This window comes from Cardiocondyla obscurior, linkage group LG03 (assembly GCF_019399895.1).
Source record: "Cardiocondyla obscurior isolate alpha-2009 linkage group LG03, Cobs3.1, whole genome shotgun sequence".
NCBI lineage: Eukaryota > Metazoa > Arthropoda > Insecta > Hymenoptera > Formicidae > Cardiocondyla > Cardiocondyla obscurior.
Genome location: NC_091866.1, coordinates 3,048,922 through 3,075,728, shown reverse-complemented (window position 1 = coordinate 3,075,728; position 26,807 = coordinate 3,048,922). Strand labels below are relative to the sequence as shown.

General features: G+C 40.8%; 1 protein-coding gene across 5 annotated transcripts in view; it reads left to right on the top strand.

Moving 5' to 3' along the window:
• Nucleotides 1-4,798: 4,798 nt before the first annotated feature.
• Nucleotides 4,799-26,807, top strand: part of Kcnq (KCNQ potassium channel) — a 28,755-nt gene continuing 6,746 nt past the window's right edge. Inside the window, exons 1-11 of one of the 5 annotated variants that reach the window (XM_070654019.1) lie at nucleotides 4,799-6,434; nucleotides 8,724-9,276; nucleotides 14,148-14,238; nucleotides 15,098-15,224; nucleotides 16,159-16,334; nucleotides 16,459-16,599; nucleotides 17,209-17,319; nucleotides 17,663-17,869; nucleotides 20,094-20,114; nucleotides 22,367-22,608; nucleotides 24,277-24,387. In XM_070654019.1, coding sequence (XP_070510120.1) covers nucleotides 6,119-6,434; nucleotides 8,724-9,276; nucleotides 14,148-14,238; nucleotides 15,098-15,224; nucleotides 16,159-16,334; nucleotides 16,459-16,599; nucleotides 17,209-17,319; nucleotides 17,663-17,869; nucleotides 20,094-20,114; nucleotides 22,367-22,608; nucleotides 24,277-24,387 — 2,096 coding nt within the window. In that variant the 5' untranslated portion in view covers nucleotides 4,799-6,118. The remainder of the gene's footprint in view (nucleotides 6,435-8,723; nucleotides 9,277-14,147; nucleotides 14,239-15,097; nucleotides 15,225-16,158; nucleotides 16,335-16,458; nucleotides 16,600-17,208; nucleotides 17,320-17,662; nucleotides 17,870-20,093; nucleotides 20,115-22,366; nucleotides 22,609-24,276; nucleotides 24,388-26,807) is intronic. The other 4 variants (XM_070654020.1, XM_070654021.1, XM_070654023.1 and 1 more) reach the window with 4 other exon arrangements.

Sequence of the window (26,807 nt, the reverse complement as noted above, 5' to 3'; positions counted from 1 at the left end):
GGAAAATATCGCGGCATTAATGACGATAACGCGAGTCTTGTTTCTCATAAAGAGATCCTCTCGGAAATTTATTTCTCTTAAGCTGCGACACACATCTATCGATAGAGATAATTTTAAATTTAATCGAAATTATTTTTACCTTTTTTCTTTTTTACAAATTAACATGTTTTACGTACGCGACGATGGGATTCTTTTTTTCATGACCAAAAAAAAAAGAAAAATATCTTTTTTATTATATTCTTCGATATAACATAATCTCCTGCTGAACAGTTATACTCTGCACGTTCGTGTATTATACGTTTCTGCCTGTAGCATCGTGACTCGAATGTTCACTGAACTCCTAAAATTTTCCTCCGGCGAATCTCGTTCGAAGCGGTATCAATTGTAAATATTAAATGAACTGATCTGACATGATCGAGCTAATATTTTAAAGCTTTCGTTCACATTTGAGCCGACCCTCGTTAGAAAAAGATCCGGCGTTGTTAATAATGCATCTACATTTTTATATATTAATATTTCATCAACTTGTCTTTTTGCCGAAAAGACTTAGGATCGTTAGTGCCCCGAATAATTATGTTTCCGACCGAATTTACCTTCCGTTCTTTTCAAGTCCAACGTCTAAGAAACTATCGAGGGGGCGAGGGAGGGTGGTTAGTGGACGAAAGACGCGCGGGCTAGCGTAATCCTCTTTTCCTATTGATTGACACACAGCTCGTTGCTATGGTTACCAAAAGGTTGCTACAATCCTTTCATCAGGTGCCATTTATTGGACGAGCATTACTTGCCTGAGCTCATAAGCTCATAGTGATATTAGGAGAGCGTTGCAAACAGCGGCTCGTAACGGAGAGCTCGAAGTCCTCGAATAACGGGCGAGTTTCGAGCGCTTCCACCCCGCATTCCGTCGAATTCGACGCAAAGCTTTGTGCGAATTTGCAGCTAGTTGCGCGTAAACGAACGCGGGACATTCCACCTACAGCGCAGCGTGCTGGAAATGTATTTGTTTTGCATATAACTTTAGATTTGTTTCGCCGACGGTATATCGCACCGTATCGCATCACGGATGGAAACGCGGCTTCTATTTTCTCGTGAATCCTAAACGCGAAATTTATCCACTCGGGAAGGTCGTCGACTTTTGTTGCAACGCGAACGCACGCTGTAAAAATCCGGCGAAGTGATAAAGTTTTGATTTGCCGGCGGGACGATGTGGAGAAATTAAATTCTTGACACCACCAAACGCGTATAATTATCACCCCGAGACGTTTTGCCAGTTTGAAGTACGTTCATAGAAAATAGTTCGCATTGAAATAGTAATTTCCCATATTTCGCATCGTTTCATCAACAGGAGTACGTAATATTTTCTATCGAATATTAATGCAAGGAGGGTTGCTAGCGGGCCGCTATTGTCGATCGGACTACGTTGTGGTTGAAATGTTTGTATAGTTAGTTTGTGCGCAAACATATCCCGCGTTTGGACGTGGGTACACAGTAGCAACGTCATGCGTCGGTCGAAGTGGGGCGTCGAAATCAATCGAACAAGCGAATTATTGTTCGGATGATGCGTATATTCGCGTGAACGTTACGTTCCGCAAACGTTTTGCAGCGTTATCACACATATCAAAAGGTTCCCGCGCTTACTCATATGCGAAAAGCGTCGATTCGTTCCACATCCTGACGTACGTTAGCTAATTTTCAAGCTTATTTCACAAGCTAGAATTATGGCCTTGCCAGTTATTATTTTAATATTTCTCGTACGATATCCTCTGAAAGTTAAATAATTTAGAAATATGCAGATGCCTGTTAAGTTCTTTTTTTTTCCTTTTTTTTTTTTATTTCTGAACGATTGGCAAAGCCGCAGAAACGTAACCGCTTGTTACCGAAAGCGAGACAATTTCAACATCGTTTTTAAATTACGTAACACCCTTTGTAGGTCGCGGTTTATCGCGGCGGTTAAATAAGTTAAATATAATTATCTTCGTATGTTCTCAATTTAGACCGAATTATTCAGAGGCCCGGGACCCCGGATTGTCTGTGAAATAATTTTCAAAGGGTAGCTTCAAATTTCGGACATTTTCCTTATTGCGACCGCGATGCTTTTATCTCCACGTTTGTTTCAAATGGCGAGAAATGTCCCTGCCTGGCGGAAATATTTCAGTTGAACGATCACAGTTATTACCGTGCTCTCTTTCGAGCATCTTTTTATTAGTTTTTTCTCCGATGGATGTTTGAAATTAAAAGTTTTTTTTTTTCCTCGTCTCGTAAACAGTTTTCTCTTGAAATATTCGCTTAAGATTCCGGACCGATTCGCACCGAAATCATTCACGTGCCGGTGCACGCTTCTCACATTTATCTTTATAATTCACTTCACGTTCGTTGTTCAACAATTGAGCGTTTTTAAGGCAACGTGTTGAGCAAGAGAGAGAGAATGCAGAAACGCGAGTACGAGCGGAAATTCAAATAAGAGTGGAATGAAAGCACAGCGCGCAAACAGGAATAATGGAAATAGCTTCCATTGCGAGAAGTCGGCATGGACTCGTAAAATTTTGTTTAGACCCACACCGCTTCAACGATTCAATATTTTCTCATGCTAATTTGTGTTAATATCCAAATAGACTGCTGTTTTTAATTTAAATTCCCTTACTCGTAATTAGCACTTTCAATTTCCAACTTTTTTTCTTCCGCGTACGAGTGAGAAAACAAAGTAAAAAAAAAAAAGAAAAATTAGTTGTTCTATAATTTCCCGACTACATTAATCCTCTTAATGGAAAACTTTTAATAACGATCGCGTTCAGCTGCCTTTCGGATAAATTTTTCGACAACCATATTTTACCCGCTTGGACACTGTTACGCTAAAGATTATTAATTTATCCGAGCGGGATCAGGGGGTTGGAAAAAAAAGGGGGAAAAAAATAGGCTAAAAAAAAAAAAGATTGCGTGGGCAAAGTGAGCTGATCTCTCTCGATCGTGGTCAGGGTGTGGGTAGGTGCGGGCACCTGCTAGCAAGCGGGATGAAAAGAAAGAAAGAGAGCGACTCGTCGTCCCGATGGTTGGAATAGTCCGAAGAGGAGGATCTGGTAATCCGGTGCGCGCGAATTGCGTGCAAAAGCGCCAGGGTGCTCTCGCTCGGGCTGCGGAGGGTGGCGGAACTACGAGGTAGCGGGCAAGGAGCCACAGTTGGTTGCGGGCTGTCGCCCTGGAAGCAAGCACGCGCGTTTCCGCGTTCACGGCACGCGACCCTCGTGATCGCGTGATCGCGCGTAACGAAATCGCGCCCGTATCGAGCGGATCGGAGCTGGGCAACCGCCGGCCCCGCGAATCGGCCCGCGCGATCATCGCGGACGGTCAGTCCGCCAAGGTCCCGTGGACACGCGACTCCGCTACGGTAGAGCCTGCCACGTCCGCGACAGTGGCAACGACGTTCCGATGGCATTAGTCGGCTCGGCCTTTAATCACCCGCTGATTTATTTCTGACGACGCGCGCGCGGAGAATCTTCGCCGGCGACCCGCCGGAGAAAACCAACGGCGAAATGAATCGCCGGAGGGGACGCTGCTTGTCCTACGTGATAATTGCTCGCCCGGGTGCGGTAAATTGAATCGTGCGACTACGTGCATATGTGTTTAAATGTCACATGTTGATTATTCATTATCTCGCGGGGGAAGCGAGTGAACGATCGAGCGGCCCGTTAAATGAAATTGAGGAAGATTGGTTCGCGGATGAGATCGCGACGAATGCGCGTTTTTGCGGCGTATCGTTAGAAAAAAGGAAATCAACTGTTAAACGACAAATGTAAGAGCTTTGCGATAGTGATGCGGAGGAAAACGCCGTTTAAATGGGCCGTGGTACCGCGCGTGGAAGAGACACGGTTCTGGGACCGAGGTACCGGCGGTTTCCGAATATTTGAGACCGAGCGACCCCTTGAACTCGCCGAAGGGAAGAAGTCACCTTTTCCTCCGACACGATAAATCTCGCAGACCACAGGCGCGCGGAATTTCCGGACATTTCGTTAAGCGCGCGCAAGTAAGCCGTTTTCAGTTAATCGCTCTTCGACGCGGACCTCGTGACGACCTGGGATGAACTAACGAGGTCACGAATGCGCCGCGCGAGAAATGATTTCGCCGTTGATCGCTTATGAGTACCTGGCAGATCGTCGTCGCGTGATTTTTGAGACGAGGGAAAGAGAGGAGGAAGAGCGAGAGGTAGCCTGAAAATCTCGACGGTGATGATCAATCTTGTTGCGCGACGCCGCGAAAGGACAAGGGATGTTCGCTGCCCCGCTGGGCGCGCGATAGCTGCGGTCCGCTATTCGACAGGTTCATCGTCGGAGACTTCGTAATCGGGACTGCATAGGGCGCACGTGCATAAGACGTGCGACGGGTGGTACCGCATATGAATGACATGACGCCGGGCACGTCAAACCTGGCACGAAGTCGCCGAATTGTACGGCAATTTAATTGCACAAGTGGCTGTTAAACGTTGTTGATTCCGCGATCGTATAAACGGCCGGAGGATTTTCTCGACACCGTCTGGGCGGTGTTAAGGAGGATTAAGTCTTGTCTACGGCTCGTGAATTCTCCTGTGCGCACACACCCAATCTCGCGCCCTCACACACACTCTCTCTCTCACACACACACGTAATCTATCTTCTGTGATTTCGCGTTAAATCCTAAGAGCAATAACGAAGCAATCATAAAGTGCATTAGGGAAAAGCGACGTTATTTTCCACCGAGTCGTCTCGTTCTTTTGGGAAAATTCGAATTGTTACTCGCAGTAATTATGAGAAACTGTTAATCGTCGACAACTGCATTTTGTTATGGTACTCTTGGAAACGCAACGTTTTAAAAGAGGCATGAGATAAAGTCTGCTTCGTCACGGGGTTGCCATGAGATTAAGAGCGCCGTTGCCTGTTGAAAGGGCAAGCGAATAAGAGGAGAAGACTTCGGTGATTACGGTAACGAGCGGCGAATGTCGGGAGAAAAAAAAAAAAAATTCAATGGAGACGCCGTATGCATTTTGCGACGTAGCTCAAGTAACGATTATCCACGTACAGAGCGGAGAAAGAGAGACGTTTCTCAACCAGGAAAGGAGACTCGAGGGAATTTGCGGGACGGAATTTCATTATTGTATTAGAGTGAATAAATACTCGAAGGATTTCCTTAGGTAAGATCGATCGCGAGGTCCCAGAAGTCTCGTCGTATTCGACATCTATCTTCCGGGGACCAGGAGGAGGATATATCTCCGAAATCTACTCCGAATCTTGCCTCGGCTCGCTCTCGCTATCTCTCTCTTTCTCCGCTACTGTCTCTTCTTTCCTCTCGCTTGCGGTGCATATTCAAATTCTCTCCGAGTCGCCTGAGAAGTTTCAGTGGCTCGTGTTATATCACAGACATAATGCATGACCCCGGCCTGTCGAGTGCCCGCATTTGACGTTCACGATCGCTTCACGTCTCGCGAAAGTAACAGCTTTGGCAAACTCGGGTGATTCTGAGGGTTGGCTCATCTTGTGAAATTGAGCGGAAACGGCGACGGCCCGTAAAACTTGCAGAAAGACCCAAGACGTTAGTTGGAAGGACACGATTTCGTGGATACGTTGAATAATTAATGGTCCGATATAATCGGAGCCGAAGCGTGAAAAGTGTCGAGGCTCGTGCGTATCGTTCTTGAAAATCTCAGGAGCCTTAAACGAACGTCTCGAGGAAGACGATCGGAGATGACAAACGCGGTAACGTACGTCGCGTTACGTCTTACACGCGATCAACGATTCCGCCGACGACGGACAGGCCGGATAATTCTATCGGCGATATCCGTGCCGTGCCGAGAGCGAAAGCGATAAAAAAGATCAGGCTAAATAATTTTTTTTTTTCTTACTTTTTCTTCGGCACTTGCGACTGTACGGTGCAAAATATATTCCACCGCTGTCCCAAAATGAATCACGATAATCCGCGGAGGAACGACGCGGGGCGAACGTCGGGTTGAACGACGCTTGCGGGTGGTGCCACGATATTTCCGATATTTTAGGACGCTCGTTGTGATTTCGAAGACCATGGACAAGCCGCGCGTACGGACGATCGTCCGGCGAACGAGTAGCCGCTCATTAACCGTGACCGGAAAGTACGTGCCGGGATGCTGCACGCCGTTATGCTAGGTAGCGGTCCAGGACGGGGGAGACGCGAGTGGTATCCAGGCTTTTATCTGCAACGTCGTCGTCTTGGCTGTAGAATGAATCGCGGCGAGCAGGAGACTCTCTTCCGGCAGAGCCGGCAGATCACGCGGATCGTACCCTCGCGCGAGGATCTCGTACTGAGTGTCCTTAAATCGCCGATCAATCAGCAGCAACAGCAGCAACAGCAACGGCAGCAACGGCATCCGTTTCAGTCGCACATCCACGGTCACTTTAACTGCCAAGGCCATCCAAATAATAAGAAGTGCAGTCATTCAGGTACACGAGGCCTGCGGCACCTCACCTCGTAATTCTCGCCGTAATTCGAGTTCGTTACATATGCACATTATCGCCCCGAGTAATCTCGCGAACAAGCGTGACGTGGATAACCGTTGTACTGGGTCACGTTGCATTTGTTGCACGTCATGGAATATTTATGCCGCGGTTTGTCGGACCGTTTTATCAACGTGGTTTCAGCGAGGCGGCGGTGATTAACTGGAGCTCTCTATTTCTCTCTTTCTTCAAATTTCAATTAACTTTTGCAGTTCGGAAAAGAGTTGGTTAAAAATCATTTTAGAATTAACAACGACACCCTGTATCGACTAAGAGTCCGAGGCTTTCTGCCGGAAAAAAAAAAAAAAAAAAAATGAAATTGGCATACGTTTCGCGATATTAATAATTTATATATTTTTTTTCAATTGCGTAAACGCGCCGCGGCAATGTGAACGAAATGGAGCGTTAGTGGTATTTTGAATAAATTTTACTTTATATGCAAAATGAGATTTAAAGAAAAAAACGAAAGAAAAAAAAAGAAAATTGTACTAACGATGCATGCAACACGTGTGCATATATATTTTTACGCTCGACCGACGAATATTATTCTTCCCCGCCGAAGCGAGAGTTCATATAATTTGTAAATTATTACGCGCGGCTTCACGGAGAAGCAGAATTACGAAGCCCCGATTTCAGGCTGATCGGAGAAAGAAAGAGAGGAGAGAGAAGGAAATGTCTTTTCGCTCGATACTCGAGGCTCGATTCGCAACGCAGTTGAATCTGTTCGTATGACGGAGTTTTAATGTCTTGTCTTCAGGAAGGAATAAGGGTGGACAGGAGAGGTGGACGCTTTTATAAATAGACCTCCGTGGACAATTCATTCACGTTAATGTACAACCGCATGAGTCGGATTTGTGGTTTCTATTGTTCTGCCTTTCCGATAATTCCGCTCTCTCGCGTCCTGTCGTACACAAGATGGATATTACGCTTCAGTTGCACCGTCGAGCGGTGATATTTTGCGTGTAATCGTTATTAACTCCTTGTAACGTGTTGAAATTTTAACGATCCCCGCTGAATGCGAACGATAATCGAAAACAGCTAGCAGCAGTCGGGCTTCTCGCAGAAATAAATTAACGACCGGCAGATTTTAACAAGAGGCAACATTGACATTGCTTTCGAAGCTAAATAATTAATAAAATTAAATATCGTTTTTTTTCTTCTTTTTTTTTTAATTAAAAAATAATTTTACTGCTATGTCAACGCGTCTTAATAATCAGAAGACCGATTAAAGTTATGCGCCATTGACCTTTGTACAGAGGCTACTTACACAGCCATCAATACGATATGACAATCGTAATATGGAAAAACGTGAGAAAGTGCACGTGTATAGCATTGATGTTTCGTTACTCCACCTTGTAGATATCGATATTAATCGTGGCAGACTATTCTTTCCAATATTAAATGCATCTCATCTATTTTTTGTGCAAGACACGATAACCAATTAGCTTGAGCAACTCCCTTTTTTTTTCCTTTTTTTTTTAATTTATCTTTTCCATTTTTTATTGGGGATTAAAAAAATTTCCGCGACGAATTATTCGTCTCGGAAAAGTTTAGTGAGCAATTTAGGAACTAATTGCGGTAATTGTGCTTACTTTATTACTTAAAATACCTTAAAATGTAGTACACTTTTTTTTACGAATATTAAAAGTTAATCATAATTTCGCGCAAATCTTTTGGCTAGTTTTTACTTCAAAATATTTCATTTGGAGGAGGATGCATTTAATATCGGATCATCTAGTTATTATCGATTCTATTTCGCAAATAAGCTCCGCGATCGCGTATTCGCGCATTATATAATGGGATATTATTCCGTGGTTCTCTAGTGGTTAGCATTGCAAATGCCTTAGTCTAGCCGCGGCAAATACTTGAATAATCTCCGCACGATGACTGATCTGTCTATTTACCATCGACGCCTCATTCGAAATTCATCAATTGGGTCCTTTTTACCGGCAACTATCTTACAAAAACGTCGAGTCACAAAATCGAATTACTTTCGCGACCGCGAAACGCGATGCGATCGACGCTATCGCGTTACACCTAACCGCTGGGCTTTCCGTTCCGCGACGCGCAACGATTTAATTAATTCTATCCACAATTTGAAAGAGGATATCCTATCGCGTTGCTTTGATTCTTGACGAGCCTCGGGGATCGAGTGACGACACCGCGATCGGTTATCGCGGCGTAGTCCATGACTCTCGAAATTGGGCGGCGATGTCAATCCTGGAAAATGCCCAGGTGACAACGAGAGTCTTCCACGAAGTAAGGAGCAATGCTCCAGGCACGGCGAGAAGCGGTGCGGCACCGCGGCCGCCTACGCCGCCCTTCAGGCCAGCGAGGACGAGCTCGTGGCTGAGCAAGGTCTCGAGACGGAGGACACCGCGCTGAAGACACCCGGCAGCGAGACCGAGGACACCGAGGACAACGGGGCGAATGCGGAAGAGCCGCCGTCGCCCGCGCGCGGCTTCACTTTCCTACGTCGCTTCCGGTCGCCGCGCTTTCGCGAAGCGCACCACAAGCGGGTGCCGACGCCCATGAAGCGGAAGTACCGGCACAAGAAGAGCAAGGAGGACATTATCAACGATGACGTGGCCGGGCCCGAGGAGGAACCGCCGAGTCCCGATCAAACCGGCATGCCCGATCCTTACTACCCGATCTATCTGCCAATCGATCAGGCTTTCAAGGCCAAGTACGTATTCCATCATAAAAGGGGCAAAACCTTCCAAGAGCGCCTTTACGTATTTCTCGAACATCCCGGTGGCTGGCTGTGCTTCATCTACCATTTCGCTGTGTGAGTATTCACGTTTTGCAATCGACGAATTAGGTGTTTTGCTCCCTTCCTCTTTCTTCCTTTTATTACGAATTATTTTATAAAAATATAAATTCGCATCGTGGCACTCGAGCGGTGCGTTTGCTCACCGTTAAGAGTTAAACGTTCGACGACGCGAACGTAAAATGCTGTGTCGGGGACTCCTTCTCTGTTTCCGTACGGGCATCGATTTTGACGTCGTGGCCTTTGACACCTGGCGTTGCCCTAAATCCTCGACGACGTTAAGGACTTTCTCGACTTCTGCGATCGAACACTCGTTTGAATCTAATCTTTGATTTTTCATTGGGAACCAAATAGGATTTCGTTGCTCATTATTGGCCTGATTCGACAAACGACATGTAGCATTCGGTACAACAATCAAATATACTTCGAGAGCATTTGATTTCGATATCGCTGGTAGAAAAAAAAGGTAGTAGTATAAGGAGTATATTCTTCGCAGGAGAAAAGAAATTGACTCGACTGCACTTTTATCTTTGTCGAAATTTACAACAGATTCGCATTTTACTGAATGCTATTAGGAAATTTTATAATTAATTTCGCTGCACTTTACAGCAGTGTAAAAACTACCTGAAATATGACGCATGAACGCTTCTTGCGGGCCTCTTGCATGATATTTTTTTATTGGAATATATGAAACCTTCATAGGGATTAAATGTCTTCGTTACGACAAAATAATCAAACCGGAAAAAAATTAAAATTATCGGAAAATATTTTCCGAAATTAATATTTATATTTAATTTTTATTCGTTAAAAATAAGATTGTCATTTCGATATCATTTTCATTAATCATACATCTATAACTTTTAGTTCTGCTGTGGCGACAAGTATACGTCGGCTGACTAAGTATACTTTACGCTTTAACAGGCATTATCTATTGAAAAACTTTTGAGAATTCGCGCATTATTCAACAGGCTGTTTTTCATTTCTTTCAAACTGTCGCCAGGCATCGCAGCCTTTTAAATAATTTATTATCAAAACAAAACGCGGCAAGCTATCCGTAAAACAAATCGATCGTTGCAGATAAGCGTAAGTTTTCTCATCTTTTTTTTTTCCATCGACGCTTTCCATTTATTTTCCATGTGACATTAAAAAAAAAAAAAAAGAAAGAAAGAAAGCTGGGGTTGTAAAAAAACATCCCGAGTACCCACTGGAGATTTAATTATAATTATATGTATAATTAATGAACGTTAAAATTTAGAAATTAAGTCGACAGGAAAATTACGAGATTCAAATCTGATTTTTTAATTTACGCTATTAATGTTGAATTACGTAAATTGATAATTGTTTTCCGAAAAATGTGATTATCGTGAATTTCTATAACAGCCGGTTAGCGGGAACGTAACCATGTTATTTCCTAGCGATAAAAGAAATTTGTTCTGTTAACGAAGGTAATTCGGATTCGACTGGCCTACTTCCAAGCGGGCGCAAATAGCAGCGTGTTGTTAGGCCCAATGCATATGCAAGCTATTTGCGTGCGGCATGTTATTTTTAGACGTGGAGAATCGTAGGCGCGGGGGGCGGCAGGTTGATGCATCGGTGTAATGATAATGAAATCGCTCGTGTAACGATGCCCGTGGAGATTACCGCGCCGCGGAAAGTCCGTTGGTGAATTTTTCAATAATTCAAAGGTGATCAGGGAAGCGCGGCCTGGTCTGTGAACGAAGTCAATTCCGTCGGAAAATCACGGCCAACTTCTACATAAATGCAGATCGCGGATCGGCGAACAAAGGGCACCCCCAATGTAGTTACAATAATATAAAATACGGAACGGTATGACGTAATATTGTGAAATTGCACAATCGGCCGCTCGCGGGATCGATTGATTTTCAGCAGGCAGATTTTGATCACTTCACTTTTCCAATTTGTCGGCGGCGGCAGAGAAATCACGTTAATCAGTCGCACGCGATAATATTACATTATTCTCCTTGCTCTCTCTCGTTTGATTATAATTACATTTTTTATCAATTTTTTATCTATTAACTTCCTTTTCGTTTTTCTAATACGTGGTGAGCGCAAATTCAATTTCCGAGAGAATAAACTGCGCGCAGATACTTATCCGTGCGGTCGGTGTTTTAAATAGTTATTTTTATTTTTATGTTATTCGCAACCTTCGGCTATCCATTTGTAATTAAACCACAACGAGTATGAATAAATGATGCGACACAACGTGACATTATTGTTGTAGGGACCGCACACGCGTGCTCTATCTTCCCCCGATCGCATGTAGGTTAATTGATATGCAAGAAACGCAGAATGGATCTATACACTCGATCATTTTATACATCTTTACCTGTAAGCGAGCAGTCCGGCGTCGCGCGCGTGTTAATATTCATAATTACATGTTATCTTCTCGGTTTTTGAATTAAGTTCTCCACTTTCCTAAGATATAACTTTTTACGTATTTCTCAACCGTCAAATATACGTCGTCTGCCATTTACAAAAATGTGAAACTTTTGAAGAAAATATTTTTCTCCGTGTTTAAAAATGCATAAAATTATTTATTTATTTAGTTATTTATTTTCAATTTGAAGAAAGATATTTGAAGAGTCGAAAAAATCTCGAGATGCGGGAGGTACGTTTCACAGGGGCAATTAGGGATGTTTTCAAGGCTCGGTGCACGTTGGATTGTTATATTGCGTTTTATTCGCTGAACATTCCCATGACACTGACATTTCCACGGCCAAACAAAAAGCATGCTATTCACGAGCAGCAAGATGTCTGTCCGACGGAAGATGGATGAGTTCCTAGCAATGCTCGAGGAAAAAAGGAGGAATATGTTAGACAATTATCATAGTAGGTCGATGAAGGTGACCCGTGCAGCCACGAAGGGTTGTACATACGTCGGAATTATAGGCCCTCGACACGCCACCTTAAAGTGCCACTACATAGCGGCGGCCGCGCGCTTTCGTTAATATCGCGCAGTCGTCCCGTTGCTTAACGAGCTAACGCTCAATAATAAATTACTTGTACAAACAACGAAAGCGCCGCGCGCCACCCCCGATCGATCGTCAGATCGTAGCAATTACCGTTCATGCCCTCGCATCGCGTTTTGCCTTTACTGCCTCGCGTCGTCTTTTTCTTCTTTCCCCATCCCTCCCCCGCGCAATTGGGTCGCGCGATGCGGCGTATAGATAAGCAACTAATTAAGATATAATACAAGTATCTCCGAAACATCGGCTGACAAGGTGGCGATCGAATTTCTGCGCACTCAGAGCTAGCCGTGCGAGCAAATCTCGATACCGTATGTCTATATAAATGTCATAATTTTTTCCGCAAACGCATTTGCGAAACCACATTTGCGATCGGAATTCGATATTATGCACGACCTCAAAATCTTGGCTCACGGAGATTATATTTTATTATGAATCACACGAATGATAAAATACACATTTGTACATACGTATATGCAACAGAATATATCAAAGAGCATTTGACATTTATAAAGCTCGGGGTCTGTAAAGCGGTACAGTTGGTGCTCGCAAAAAGTTTGCCGAAGATGTAGAGAATTTATTGCTTGTAGAATCTATCCATTGAAATATCTGTTTAGTACTTTAAGTCTTTATTGAATTTATCTGTGTACATACTTGATTCAGTGAAATTATCTCTTACGTGTCTCTGGCTAGTTTCGTTTTTTATAAAGGATTTATATTAATTTACGATATTAATTGCACGGATTTTTTATGCTTTTTTTTTTCCCTGTCAAAGATTCGTACTTTGTAAATATAATAAATATGTACTCTTATTACGCGGAACGATAAAGATCTTTTTAAACGTAATACAGTTTCAGAAAACTTTTAATATTTTTAATGCAGGTTAAATAACACGTCGAAATAATTATACCTCCTGAGTCAGAATATGCTTTAATGAAATTTTAATTACGTCTATTGTAGTAGCGTAATAAAAAAAAATAATAAAAAAAAACAAAACGGTAATAAATCTGGTTATTGCGAAGGGCTGTTGTTGAATACGATCGAAGGAGAAGTTTTACGATAAATTCACTTATTTGATAAAATAATAGAAAAAATTATCGCGCGCACATTTTCACGTTCAATCATCGCGGAATATACGTGACTTTATTGATTATTACCACGAACAGTTATGTGCATCCTGTTAATATTCCCTTACAAGTTTAAGTATAAAGTTACACTTTGTAACGTCGGCAATCATTAGAGTATATGTCTAGTGTGTCACGTCCGTATAGTTTGTCAAGTAATTTGTCAGTTTGATTAGACCACAGGTGACATAATAGTTTAATAAACAGTCCTAACGGAAGCTTTTATTATCGCTTGTATTGAAATTAAAACCAAGTTTTAACACACAAACTGGAACGCCATAGTCAATATACAATGTATAACGTAATACGTGGTCGATAATAATCTAATTTATGTCACATTTCGATCATTGAATATTTGTTGGTAAAATACATTGGATTTGTCGCATAATATCAGCGGTTTAAGCATTTACATTATAATTGGAGAGATGTTTAATATTAATTCGGATTATTATTAATGAAAATTCATTAACGCATCGGCGAAACGTTTGAAAGTCTGATAGATATAATATACATATAGTTTGTAATATAATAGTGCGAAAAAAACAATTAAAATTAAGAAAAGAAATTGGCGGACGAATTTAACGAAGAATCTAAAATCTTTGTTGCGTTGTACAGATTTAAATCGTGAGCTTGAAATTATTTGAGATACATGTCTGATTGAAAAAAATAACACCCTACGCTTCTGATGAATTAACTTGATTAAATTTTAGATTAGAATTTTGTAACGTAACTTGTCGGACTAATGTATTATTATCTCGTAATGTATCTTTGTTTCCAGGTTCATGGTGGTATTGGTGTGCCTCATATTTAGCGTTTTGTCAACGATAGACCAATACAGCAACTTCGCGAACGAAACCTTGTTTTGGATGGTGAGTGGCCTGTGTTCATTATTAAATGCAATACTGTATATCCTCTGTCCGTAACTGAACAGGATATTAAAGGCATCTCTGGGTCGAATAATGTCAATAATACTATTTAAAGAAATACTGCAGAACTGCTAAATTAAGAATATTCATAACCGCATTGATTGCACATGCATATAAGGAAAAACGTACGTCGTAATATCTTTAAAGTATATCTAGAATAACGAAGCACTTTTTATTTCAAATTGTTTTTTTTTTTTTTTGCTACATTTAATATTTTTATACTTATTAAAATAAATTCAGTAAAAATTTCGTTTTAAATATTCTTTACGATCGTAACAATTAAGTGTATTTGATAGAATGTTGTTGATTGCGAAACGCAAAGTGTTAAACATTGGCAACAATTAGGTCTCACAAATAAAGGTTCCATGATGCTTTACAAGAAAGTTAAAATAAACTTTATTTAATTAGTTTTTGAAAAGAATACTTGGAATTTGTTGATCCGCCCGAGAATAGACTTTACAACAGTTTTCGACGAAGAAAAACTTTTTCTCTTCTCTCATCGGGCATCGAGGCTGCACAAATAAAATTAATTCTTCCTCTCGTCTTTTAAATCATTTAAAGAAAAATTTAACTCCCACGAAAGTTTACTATCTCCGGTATAAAGTCAATGTCATTTATGACTCTTTATATTGCAAGAACTTCCGCTCGAGATTTTTTTAACAATATCTTCGGTTTTTAAAGTGAAAAAAATAGATGCAAATAAAAAAATTTTTTTAATGTAAAGTTTAACTAAATAAAATATTGTTAAACATATCTAATTAGCTTTAAAATTAAGAAAAAAAATTTTATTTTATTTGTTTAGGAAATATGTCTGGTAGTATTCTTCGGAGTTGAATATCTAGTCCGACTATGGAGCGCAGGCTGCAGATCAAAGTATATGGGCTGCTGTGGACGGCTGCGATTCATACGGAAACCGATTTGTATCATAGGTGAGTTGTTTGTTTTCACATAACGGCGAATCGCGATACGGCTAAAATGCGATAGAGTTAAAATTAATCTGATATTCGCATTGTCCGATCGATCGGCGGAAAATGGAATCGTGACAATCGTCTCTTTGTTTCGAATCGCTTGTGGAAAACTGAACCGTTTGCGGCCGCTGCTGCCGGCTAACTTTGCAATATTAAGCTTTAGCCCTAATATCGAATCCCTTTTACTAAAATCAAGATTACGTTCGCTTTGTATCGCGGCCATCGTTCTATAGGACGCGTCCCACGAATGAGACACACGCGAACGATTCGCGATGGAATTTCTTCCTTAATTAAGGACTCGCCCAAAATTGATTATCCAAATGCTTTTTTAATTTACCAACTTCCTTTATTTAAAAAGTAGATGTAGAGATTTCATTGAAGATAAATGTGCTTCTCGTAGACCAACGAAAACGGAATAACAGTTCGCGAAGTAAATTACGAAGCATTATTATTAACAGGATCGGCCGCGCGAAATTGCGATCGGAATTTGTTCCGACAAATTTTTTAATATTTTTTTGCACGTAGTGCGCGGATGAAAGAGAACTGTATTTTCAATCGCCGAAATTTTGCAGATAAATATACTACATATAGGCACGTCAAACGAGACCGTAATCGGCTTACGTTCCGCGTTTATCATTTGCAGCCGATTATTCGCCCGGCATAATCAATATCCCAAAATTTTTACTTTAACATGCTCGCACGGAATAAATATTTTACGTAAGAACGGAGGAGGGTTTCGCATGTGTTACGTACTAATCGATGCGATACGTAGAAATTGCGTCATTTGTAATACGTATTATTACGTTCGAATCTATCGCGATCACGCCTACTTTGTATTGATCGTCTGGCATTTTAATTTTAATTTTTTTTTTTTCTTTTTCTCTTTTCTTTTCAGATTTAATCGTTGTAGTAGCGTCCATGGTAGTCCTGTCGGTGGGAAGCAATGGTCAGGTATTCGCTACCTCTGCCATCAGAGGCATTCGATTTTTACAAATCCTGCGAATGCTTCATGTCGATCGTCAAGGTGGCACGTGGCGGCTTCTGGGCTCGGTGGTTTTCATACACCGTCAGGTAAACCGCCACCGAAAGCTTTTAATTGCGTAAAATGTATAATGGGAACGTATAACAATTTATTATTTATTTATAAAGCTTACGATGTCATGGCATGTAGGAAATTATTTTTTATATTTAACAGGAGCTAATTACAACGCTGTACATTGGATTCCTGGGTCTGATTTTCAGCAGCTACTTCGTATACCTTGCCGAGAAAGATGCGGTCGGGCCCAACGGTAAAACCGACTTCGCGAGTTACGCCGATGCGCTTTGGTGGGGCGTGGTGAGTCAGTCTTTCATTATTTTACACGCTATATCTTTTAATTACTTGTTAGAAATTAAAAGCTGAGTACGCGACGATATAAATTGAATTGTGATCAATTCGCAATTAGTATCTGAACGTTACGTTTTAACGAACGGAAAGTAATTCGCGTCGAATCCAAATAATTGCAGCATCTCGAGTGGGAATTCATCTAGCTGATTTTGCAGCTAGCGGTCAGATCGCGCAGATTAAATATATTTTTTTAACTAGTGACCAGCTTGGTACTAGCCATAAATTATAAGAAATTATTAGTTTGTAATAATTATCTAATATTTAGTACGTTTTGAGTGTTACGTTTCTGGCTCAGTGCTGGACAGTTTTGCTATAACGATTGGAATAAATTTCCACTCGGGATCGTTTACGCAAATAGTACAAATTATTTATTGAGGTGTATTCTGTATTAATTAATAAGTTTAATTAATTATATTGTGTGGGCTAACCCGCTGTAAAGCAAATGTCTGCGGTAAAACACTTCGGACTGGTTCGGAGTATTAGAAACGCAACGTTACACACAGAATAGTTTCGTGCACATTACGAGATTAAGAGACTTGATGTGTTTCGATATTACAGATCACGGTAACGACGATAGGTTACGGTGATACAGTCCCGCAAACGTGGATGGGAAAAATAGTGGCCTCGTGTTTCAGCGTGTTCGCCATATCCTTTTTTGCACTTCCAGCTGTAAGTCGTGAAATATTTTTCCACTTTTTTATTCTAAATGTTTCGTATTTATTCTAGCTTTTTATTATATATTTATATATTAAAAAAAAAGAAAAAGAAAGAAGTAATTTTTATTATATCACCAGACTTTAAATTAAAATTTAAAATTGGTAGAGTTAACTTTTTTACATTCCGTGATATTTGCGGAAGAGAAATGTTAGTCGAAGCATTGACACTTGTAGTATTTTATAAATTTCCCTAGTGAACTGTCTATGTCTTTGAACGAGAGAAATCCAAATAACTGATCGCGAGCCAGGCTTTTATTGCGCCTCACGAGTTGATATTTTCGTATTTTTTTAAACAGGGAATTCTAGGTTCTGGCTTCGCGCTGAAGGTACAACAGAAGCAACGGCAGAAGCATTTTAATCGGCAAATACCAGCTGCCGCGATGTTGATACAATGTCTGTGGAGGTGCTACGCCGCCGATAAGGCCATCAACAGCGTCGCTACGTGGAATATCTACATCAAAGACCCGGCACCGGCAGGTCAACCCTCGACACCTCTGGGCAAGGTAATGTTTCTCGTTTGCGAGTTTAGCGAAGACCAGAGAGCAGTAGCCGTATTTAGCTGTTGACTGTTGATGTTCTTAGTTGCTTACACAATGTTCTTGAACGTTTTAACTGATCGTGCCGCCACGAGGCGGGCGCTAATACGTCGCGAATCTCGTGATCACCCCGCTCGAAGAATCGAACAATATACTTCTATACTGTTTTACTTGAACCCCGCTTTCGTATTATTTTCCTCGCGATTCGATCATTGCGCGCTCGCATATCTGAGCACGCTAATGGAACCCTTTGAAATTACTTGCGGTATCGTATCCGAGTTAATTGCTGCCAAGTACCCTGGACTTTTATCGCAATTGCATATCCTCGCGCGAAGCGGATTGCCGATTAATGCCAGCGAGTCGCTCGAGACCTGGTCTTTGTGCTCTAAGTAAATAACCGCGAATCAACTCCGAAGTACACCGGTTCGCGAGATAAAAATCATTCTATAAAACTGACAATCGGAACTTTAAACGATCAAACGTTTTCATCGAAAGCGGGTACAGCAAATATTTAATCTTTATGCTTATCGAATTGAAACTCAATAATTGGGTTAATCTGAATGCAATCTTTTCCCCTTTAATTAAAAGTATAACACTTTTTATTTAATTTACGTAAGTTGTATTAATATTTGCAAATCTGATCGAGTCTTAAATATAAGTGAGGAAATTAATATTTATCCTATCCGTCCCGAAGTCTTCGAGCTTTACGCGTTGTGTTGAGATTCGTAGGAAAAAAAGAAAAAAAACTCTACTTTTAAATGTTATTTCTGACTGACCACTTACCACCTTAGTAAATTTTAATATCCGGTAGCAGCAATAATTAACCAGTTTTATATTATTATTTGTCCCCTAATAATTTGGCAGTGGATGGATGTAAGCGGAGAATGCGAATTTTTTCTTTTTTCTTTTTTTTTTTTTTTTGCTCGATGTTCTCAATGTGCCGTTATTTTATTGAAATCCAAGCGATTTTTGTTTTATCCTCTGTGTGTTAGTCACATACGTGTGTTTATTGCAATGAAAGATGCGTTTAGAGGCTTCTGTACATTTTTCCCCCCTTACATACGAAATGATGAAAAGTTCCACTTCGTTTTTCGTTAATTCAATTTTGTTTTGTTATATTACATTTTATTACGATGGATTTTTTTTTTCAATATTTGAGTATATATATATTTTTTTTTACCTTTTGATTTCGAGAGTATTATCTATTATTTGGAATGCTGAGCACACGAAGTATAATACATGCATCGGTTAGAGTATGTCACGTACTTACGTTACACTCGTTTTTAAGTGTAATTTGTTTTTTCTAATAAAAATCATCGTAATTGCCAGGGAAATGCCAGCCGGCAAACTTCACATCACGATATTATTGCAGTTGCCATATAAATTTTAATCGCTATCGTTTAAACAATACATCGATTGATTCACGTTACGCTGGTATAAATTCCATGAAAGGTTAGCCAACAAATTTTATCATCAGCGTTTTTATTTCCATAATGTTTTCTCTCCTTTTTTTTTCTTTTTTTTGTCTTTTTTTCTTTTTTTTTCTTTTTGTCTTTATTAAATTTATATTTCAAACATTATTGGGCGCTTGAAAGCTCCAATAGTTGTCATCCACAAATAAATTGCTTTCGAACGCGAATTAAATAACCGGCGCTGTATTTTTAGAGTAACGCTTGGATTTTTCACGACGAGGCTGTGTTTGAATTCCATTTTGATTGCAATTATTATCATCGGTACGCGTTTATTGTATTTCTCTTATCGTGCATCGACTATCCAAACGTCATAAAAACGCGCGGTGTAAAAATGGGAAATGTATGTATGAAGTATATGTTTAAAAAAAAAAATATTTCCGCAAATATCACGGCATAAATTTTACAGCAAATTTAAATCCACACCGGAGAAAATAGTAGGGGGAATAAAATTGAGTTGGATAAGTTAGTCTAGTCGGCACATTTCGCGTAGGTATACTCGATTAGTACAAAGTCATCTTCGTAGGGACCTGGATCTCTCCATTTTGCATCTGCTGCCAAAATTTGCTAGCTCCGTCTCTCTTTCACGAAAATTGCGAAGGTTTCGCGTAGCGCGGAAGCACCATTATTATTATTATTTTTTTTTAATAAAGTGCGAAATTAGTAGGAATGTTCAACGATGATTTAAACGATGATAAAAATATACCTTAAATATATTTCAGTTGATTTGTGTAAAGAAGATGGTATGTAAATGGTTTATATTTATTTCCATTCGTACTCTCTTTTGCATGTTTATTTTTTTACAAACTTTTTGTCACATTTCTTTACACGTTTCTGTTCACACGACGTGAAACGTCCTATCTTTTACATTATGTAAGTCGGGATCACTGTACTCACCGTGTCTGCTGAATGTAGAATATACGCAAAATTGAAAGACATATTCAACGCTGCTACAAGAACCGTACTCTCCCGTCGCACGTTTCGTTATGATGGAGACGATAAGTCTTAAGTCTAATTTTTTCTTTCTTTCTTTTTTTTTTGGTAAAATTTATCACGTTGCGTTTAGCATTTGATCCTCGGAACGTAACGTGAATTTAAAGTACAATCGTTACCCAAATGTGTAATGTCAAAAAATAATTCTCAATTTCTTTATCCCAACAAATTGCTCATTGAAAAACGTTTTTGCTTTATTTTTTAATACATTCGCTTCACTGTCGGGCAGTTTAGGATTGAAATTGCCGTTTCTTTGTGGATAACAGCTAAAGAAAAATTCATACAAGCAAATCGTTGCTACTTAAGCGATAAAAAAAAAAAAAAGAATTGTGTAAGTCTCGAATCTAGATTCACTCCGAGAGTATGGATCTGAATATATTCATCGTAGACGAAGATTTTCGGATTTCCGCGCTAAGGAAAGAAAACAGAAACAGCTTTTGCGAAACCGCTACGCTACTTTTTAACCTCGATGTTGTACGCTTCTGCATTTAATCGAGACGCTGTTTTCTCTTTCGAGACTACGAACGCCGACTAAGGCGGGCAAAGTGCCGTTTCTCTATTCCTTTTTTTGTTAACGAACGAAATGATCTGCGCGTTTGTACAAGTTGCATCCGCTCGAACGAATGAGGCTTTGCGTGAGCTTCTTAAAGTTTGCTTACGAACAACACAACCATCTACTTGATCGTGCTTGCGTTTTTGTGTTTTTAGCTTACGTTTTCTTGCACTATAGGGTATGTCCATATTATCGTGCCTGTATCTATGGAAGCGCTTTAGTGTTGCAACATGCTGCAAAAAAAAAAAAGAAGAAAAAGAAAAAAAAAACTAGCATGAATAAATAAGTATTTTATAAAATTAGGTTAAACTATTAAAATTGAATTTAAAAGAGGATTTTCTTTTATTTACTTTTGCGCTGGGCTTTCGACAGTTTATTTAAATATAAAAGCACGCTAATGGGTATATAACAGACACGGTAATGTTGATAATTATCCCGCATATTTTTCCTCTCTAAAGATAATGGTCGGTGTGACGTAATATAAAAACTTTTATTTTACTTTCGAGATATTTTAGAATGCACGTGCCTGAATTACATGTGACGTTCGTAGCTCTGTCGTACGTAAGAGTATGTGTGCCCTCCACGTTACGTTTTGTCTCCGCATTTTATTGCCAGCCTTTAGAAGACTTGAAAAATCTCGCTCGGAAATACAAAAGTGGGGAATTTACGTCGGTCCCGTGCAGCCTGTTCGCCGCGGTGAAAAATGTATTTACGAAAACGAAGGATTTTAAAAGATCGGGAAACGCTTATAACTCTTTTAACGGTGGGCATGAGCCTTTAGAGCGTTTACAGAAAGCATAGCGGATACTTTGAAAGGAACGCGTTTGTGGTACGAAATTGCGTTTCACTCGCACGAAATATTTTCATTCGTGCTATTAGCACTGTTTGGCCGGAGAACGTTTTGTGTTTAGAAAGTAAAGTCCTGGGAGGAAAGAAAAATGGGCGCTTTTGCGTAACGTGCTAACGGCGGGTCTATATCGCGGGGATTGCGCGATGTACGCTGAATGGCAAATATGGTCGACGGCGGCTAGCGAACGTGACTTTAGCGTCGTGTGCGTCGAGTTTCACATGTGCCTCATGTATATACCGCGCCGGCCGGTTTGCCGATGATTTCTCCCCCGTTCTTTCATCCCCTGTCTCTGCCGCCTTAGGGTTACGTACGCTAGTCGATGTCGCCGCAGAAAACCGCCATATCTGCTCTTCGATGTACGGATAGCATCGATTTACTTTCGCATAAAAAGACACATGAACTACCAGGGCACACGACCAACGTAATTTCTTACAGAGAGCTTTCGTTCCGGGGGAGCATCCCGCGGAAGAGATCGTTGCGTACCTCCTCGTCACTTTGTAAAAGAGATAAAGGGAAGAAAGGGGCCGAATATCTGGCCAGTAGGGATAGTGCATGTTGTGTTCGATGTGTGTTGTAATGGGAGGGCACCGGGGGTTCAGTATCTGATGATCCAGGTGGCAAAGAAGGCGAGTGTCCTGAAGAGGCGGAAGTCGCGTAACCGGATGGACGTCCAGCAGCAGCAGCAATCAGCCTTGCCGCCGGTCACGATATCGGGCGGCATATCGGCCGGTGCTGGAACCGGCCAAAACGACAATCAACGTCTCGAGAACGAAGGGGACGTGGTGTTTTACATGGAGGAGCCTAAAGTGGGCACGCCGAACCGAGCCAGACGCGACAATCGGTGAGCGAAACCTTGATCAATTTTTTTTCCGCTTAATTACAAATGAAAATAGAGAGAAATGCGTTGGGATGTTATTTCATTATTAACGCTGACTATGAGAACGTAAACTCTTGTGTATCTTTAACAGATTTTAAATCGATCTTTAGCAATAATTATTTATTAATTTATTTATTTCACAATTATTCATTAAAGTCTCGCTTAAAAAAATATTTTTTAATTTTGTTATTTAACATTTTGCGATAAAAAAAAATACATTTAACTTTGTGTAGTCTCGCAATATAGTTGTATTAGTTTTACGTTTAAAGTTTGCATCGTATCGGTATAAGAAGTTTCACATCGTCACCTGTAACGAATAAATTTCTGTCTATTACTTCGGGCGGAAGAGTCACTCGAAAGACTTACCTTTTCAGCTCGGTAAATGCTGCAGTGATAACACGGTTCTATGAAATTGGGGAGCTTACTACCGAGTGCTCGTTGCTACTGTCGAATGGCACAGAGCGAAAAGTGTATCTAGCTGTTGCCCGTGAATTTTTTAACGTAGCTGTGCGAGTAATTGCGTGTCTCAAAAACGCAAAATCTCGCGAAATAAATTCGATATCGGTGCAAATCATTTATAAAGTAAGAATTTCCATTCTTTATCTCCACGATAATTATAGGTTTTAAATATTATCGTAAATTTATTTAATTAATGGGCAAATGTGTGCGCACTTGCACGTGACATTAGCATCAGCCTCGACACTTGACAGTCAAGTGAATATATCAGATTATGTTAATCAAACGAAGGCCTACGAGTTTCCAAATAATACCGACAATAATGGTAATTCGACGAGATATATCATCGACATGTTATACATAAACATCACTTGATATCTTCCATCAATTTTCGAGCGCATTAGTTATTCATGCAGTCGAAAATTGATGGAAAACATCAGCCGGTATTCATGACGTAATATTACCCGCAAAAAAAAATTATGAATTTCCGAAGCTAACAAATTGATAACGCATCGGAGAAATGTTGAAACTATGCCGCATTATTTGTCGCGATTCGTCTAAATTAAACGGTGCAACGGGACGCATTCGCGACGTATAAAGGATCTGATAAATCGCGGTCCGCTTGATCGATGTGAATCGGAAGATTTATTGAAATGTTCGCGGTATTGTTTTAACGTGCCATGTCGTAATAACGCGAAATGTAAATTCCCGGCTCGCCTCTATTTCTCATTTGCGCGTAATTTCTCCCAGCGGTGTTTCTCTCTGCCGTCGAGGAACGCGTATTTAGCAAATTGCTCTGGAAAAAGATTCTCACGGCAGTCACGTGCTGGGGATGGGAACGAAAAGTTTCGATACCAGGTGCACCGAGCGTCAGAAGTGCCAAACAATCATTAGGCACATTCAACGAAACCTTCGCGGCGACACCAAAATTGTGATCTATGTTGAGAGTTAATCATTCGACGTAGTTTTCCCCAGCGGTGCACCGTGATAAAGTTGCAATATTGCCGGCGGGATTTAAAATTGTCGTTGTTATTGAAACTCTCGTAAAGCTTCACGCGAACGATGATTAATTGCAAAAAAAAATCGTAGACGCGCCCCGGTACCTGTCTAAGGAGAGTCTTCTTCAGAGCATTCTGCGTCGGAAGAATGAGATCCGCGAGCCTTTCGTTTGATTAGCGTGTTTCCGGTTGGCAGGGGAAGTCTCTTCACCTCGCAGACCAGTTCGGTGACCGAAGCCACCAGTGACGAAATTGACATCGACATCGAGGAACCGCAAAGGGTAACCACGTAAGTCTCACCTTGATTATCAAAGCCTCTTAATTAATTCTATTAAGTATATATTGTAGCCTGAGATTTGTCATTTTGCATGCGTTAAGACGGCGTTTTTGGATGTCGATCGAAGCGATCGGTTTTGACAATTTGTTCCGAAGCAAACTGTCGAATCCACGCCGTTGACGTCGACGTGCTGGGCTGGTCGATCGTTCGAGTTATTAAACGCCCGTTTCGCGTGTACATCGAGTTAGATCGCGCCAACCGAAATCAGAGTATAGGAAGCCGTGGAACATATATCTCCATGCAAATTACTTCTACTTTGTATGCGAAATCGATAGCGGCGAGGAATTTTCCTGCGCCTCGTGCACCCCGTATCATAATATACGAATAAATATTCGCGTGCAGATCGTTACGCGTGCAGGCTAGTGTGGATTCTATTAAAACGAAATATGCCTTTATTTTCTTCCCTCCTCTTAGGAAAATTTAATTTCGCGAAAGTCCTGCAGTCACTCCTCGCGTATTTCTCGGTGCCGCTGAAGCTCGAATTCCGGTTCTTTGAAAGGAGAGACCCGAACGCACATGGATTCTATGTGCAATATCGCCGGAGAAATGTCTCGCAACTTGGTAGGCGTGTAATCTGATCATCTTCGTCGCGCTTCTTTGCATTCGCGCTTTTTCAATTTCGCCATCCATTACCAATCGTTTCCAGCTGAGCGATAACTAAGGGAAAAACGAAAATAAAGAATATCGAATATTACTGGGTGCATATCTCTTAAAGTATCGTATATATGTACATTCACATTTTAATGTACCATCGCGCTGGATAGTGTACCGAGTATTTAAATTACAATCTATTTCAAGACCGTCTGCATTTCTATTTGGTATCAAACGCGCAGATGCTTTTTGTAGAGCGTACAGTAAAATGTTAAAATTTCATAAAGATACATTTATTTTTTTTTTTTTAATTCCGTGAATGCTTTACGCACTTAGCCAATTTTAAACTTGCTAATTTGCATTTAATTGTTCGAATCGAATCAGCGTCCATTTATGTTTTCAACGAACGTTTTTTTGGTGCGATAAAATTGGCACGCGTATACAAAATAGGTCTTTATTTGCGGCGGGAAAGAACTTTTTTTTTTGTGTTTTAATTTTACGTGACGGTGTAAATCTGTAAAAGAGAAGGCGGTATGAAACGGGAAGGCCTTTCGCACCATTGACATTTCGAGGTGAGAAGAGTCGGTCGGGAAGTTCTGCAGGTGCGAACGGAACGCACGGAATTCCGCACAAAAGGCCCTTTTCGTTCACTCGCCCGGATTCGTGAGTGCTTTTTCCATCGCGCCATTACTTCCCGCCTGTACGAATGACCTAGATTTCGCGGCGGCGAACGAGTGTGCCCGCCTGTCCACGTATACGCTCGAAACCTGTACGTAAAGACACCCGCCAGATTTTTCCCTTCCGTCTTCATTCAACCCCTTTCACTCTCGCGGTTCACCTACTTCCGCCCGAAGCTTTCTTATGCTTGCCAACCAGATAGTATCTCGTTTGAATATCTCTCGGCGTTTCATCGCCGATTATAATCCACAGTGATTTCGTTTGAAAACAGCGTTTTACGCTCTCCACGTGAGATATCAAATTTTTCAGTATTTTTTTTCCCCCCTATTTTTTATTTTTTTTATTTTTTATTTTTTCGTGTTTTTGCCTTTTATTATTATCGACTATTCGGTATATTAAACATACGCTTGGTGCTCAACAACATTTAATATGTCGAGGTTTGCTCCATGACTGCTGTTCTTTTTTTTTACAATTCTCTATCGTTAGTTTAGAAACGGAAATAACAGAATTTTATTATTATCTTACCCTCCTTTTTTTTTATCCACGTCTGCTCATTACCGAGTTGTTTTAGTAACGATTGAATTTTCTATCGCAACGTTTCGTGGACACTTTCCTATTGTACAAAGCACTCTATCTCGCATTTACACTTGCGACAAAAGCGTCTGTCGAGGAGCTAAGCTTTCTCGGAGACGTAAACACCTGAAGAATAGACGCTCTTCTCAAGAACCATATTCCCTCCAGACTCTTCGGGTAAGCGCCACGAGGTCGAGAGCCAACGGATGGCTCTCGGAAAAAAAAAAAGGAGGACGAGTTAAAATTTTTGCTGAATATACGAGCGACAGCTTGAAATCTGAAGTGAATATTGACAAGTAATATCACACGTGCATTGTTCGACGGGGATCAATTTTCCAGCTTGTATAACAATTATTTCGCGCGTCGCGAATTACGAAAGAGATAGCTTTACCGGCGTAACTTTATCTACGGAAATAAACTCATCCGTTTTTGACACATTGCACGGTCTGATCTAACAGAGAGATAGAAGATAGGACGTTCGTTGGAACGTCGGCGGCTTCAGAAAGCTCCAAACGTGGCGAACTTTAATG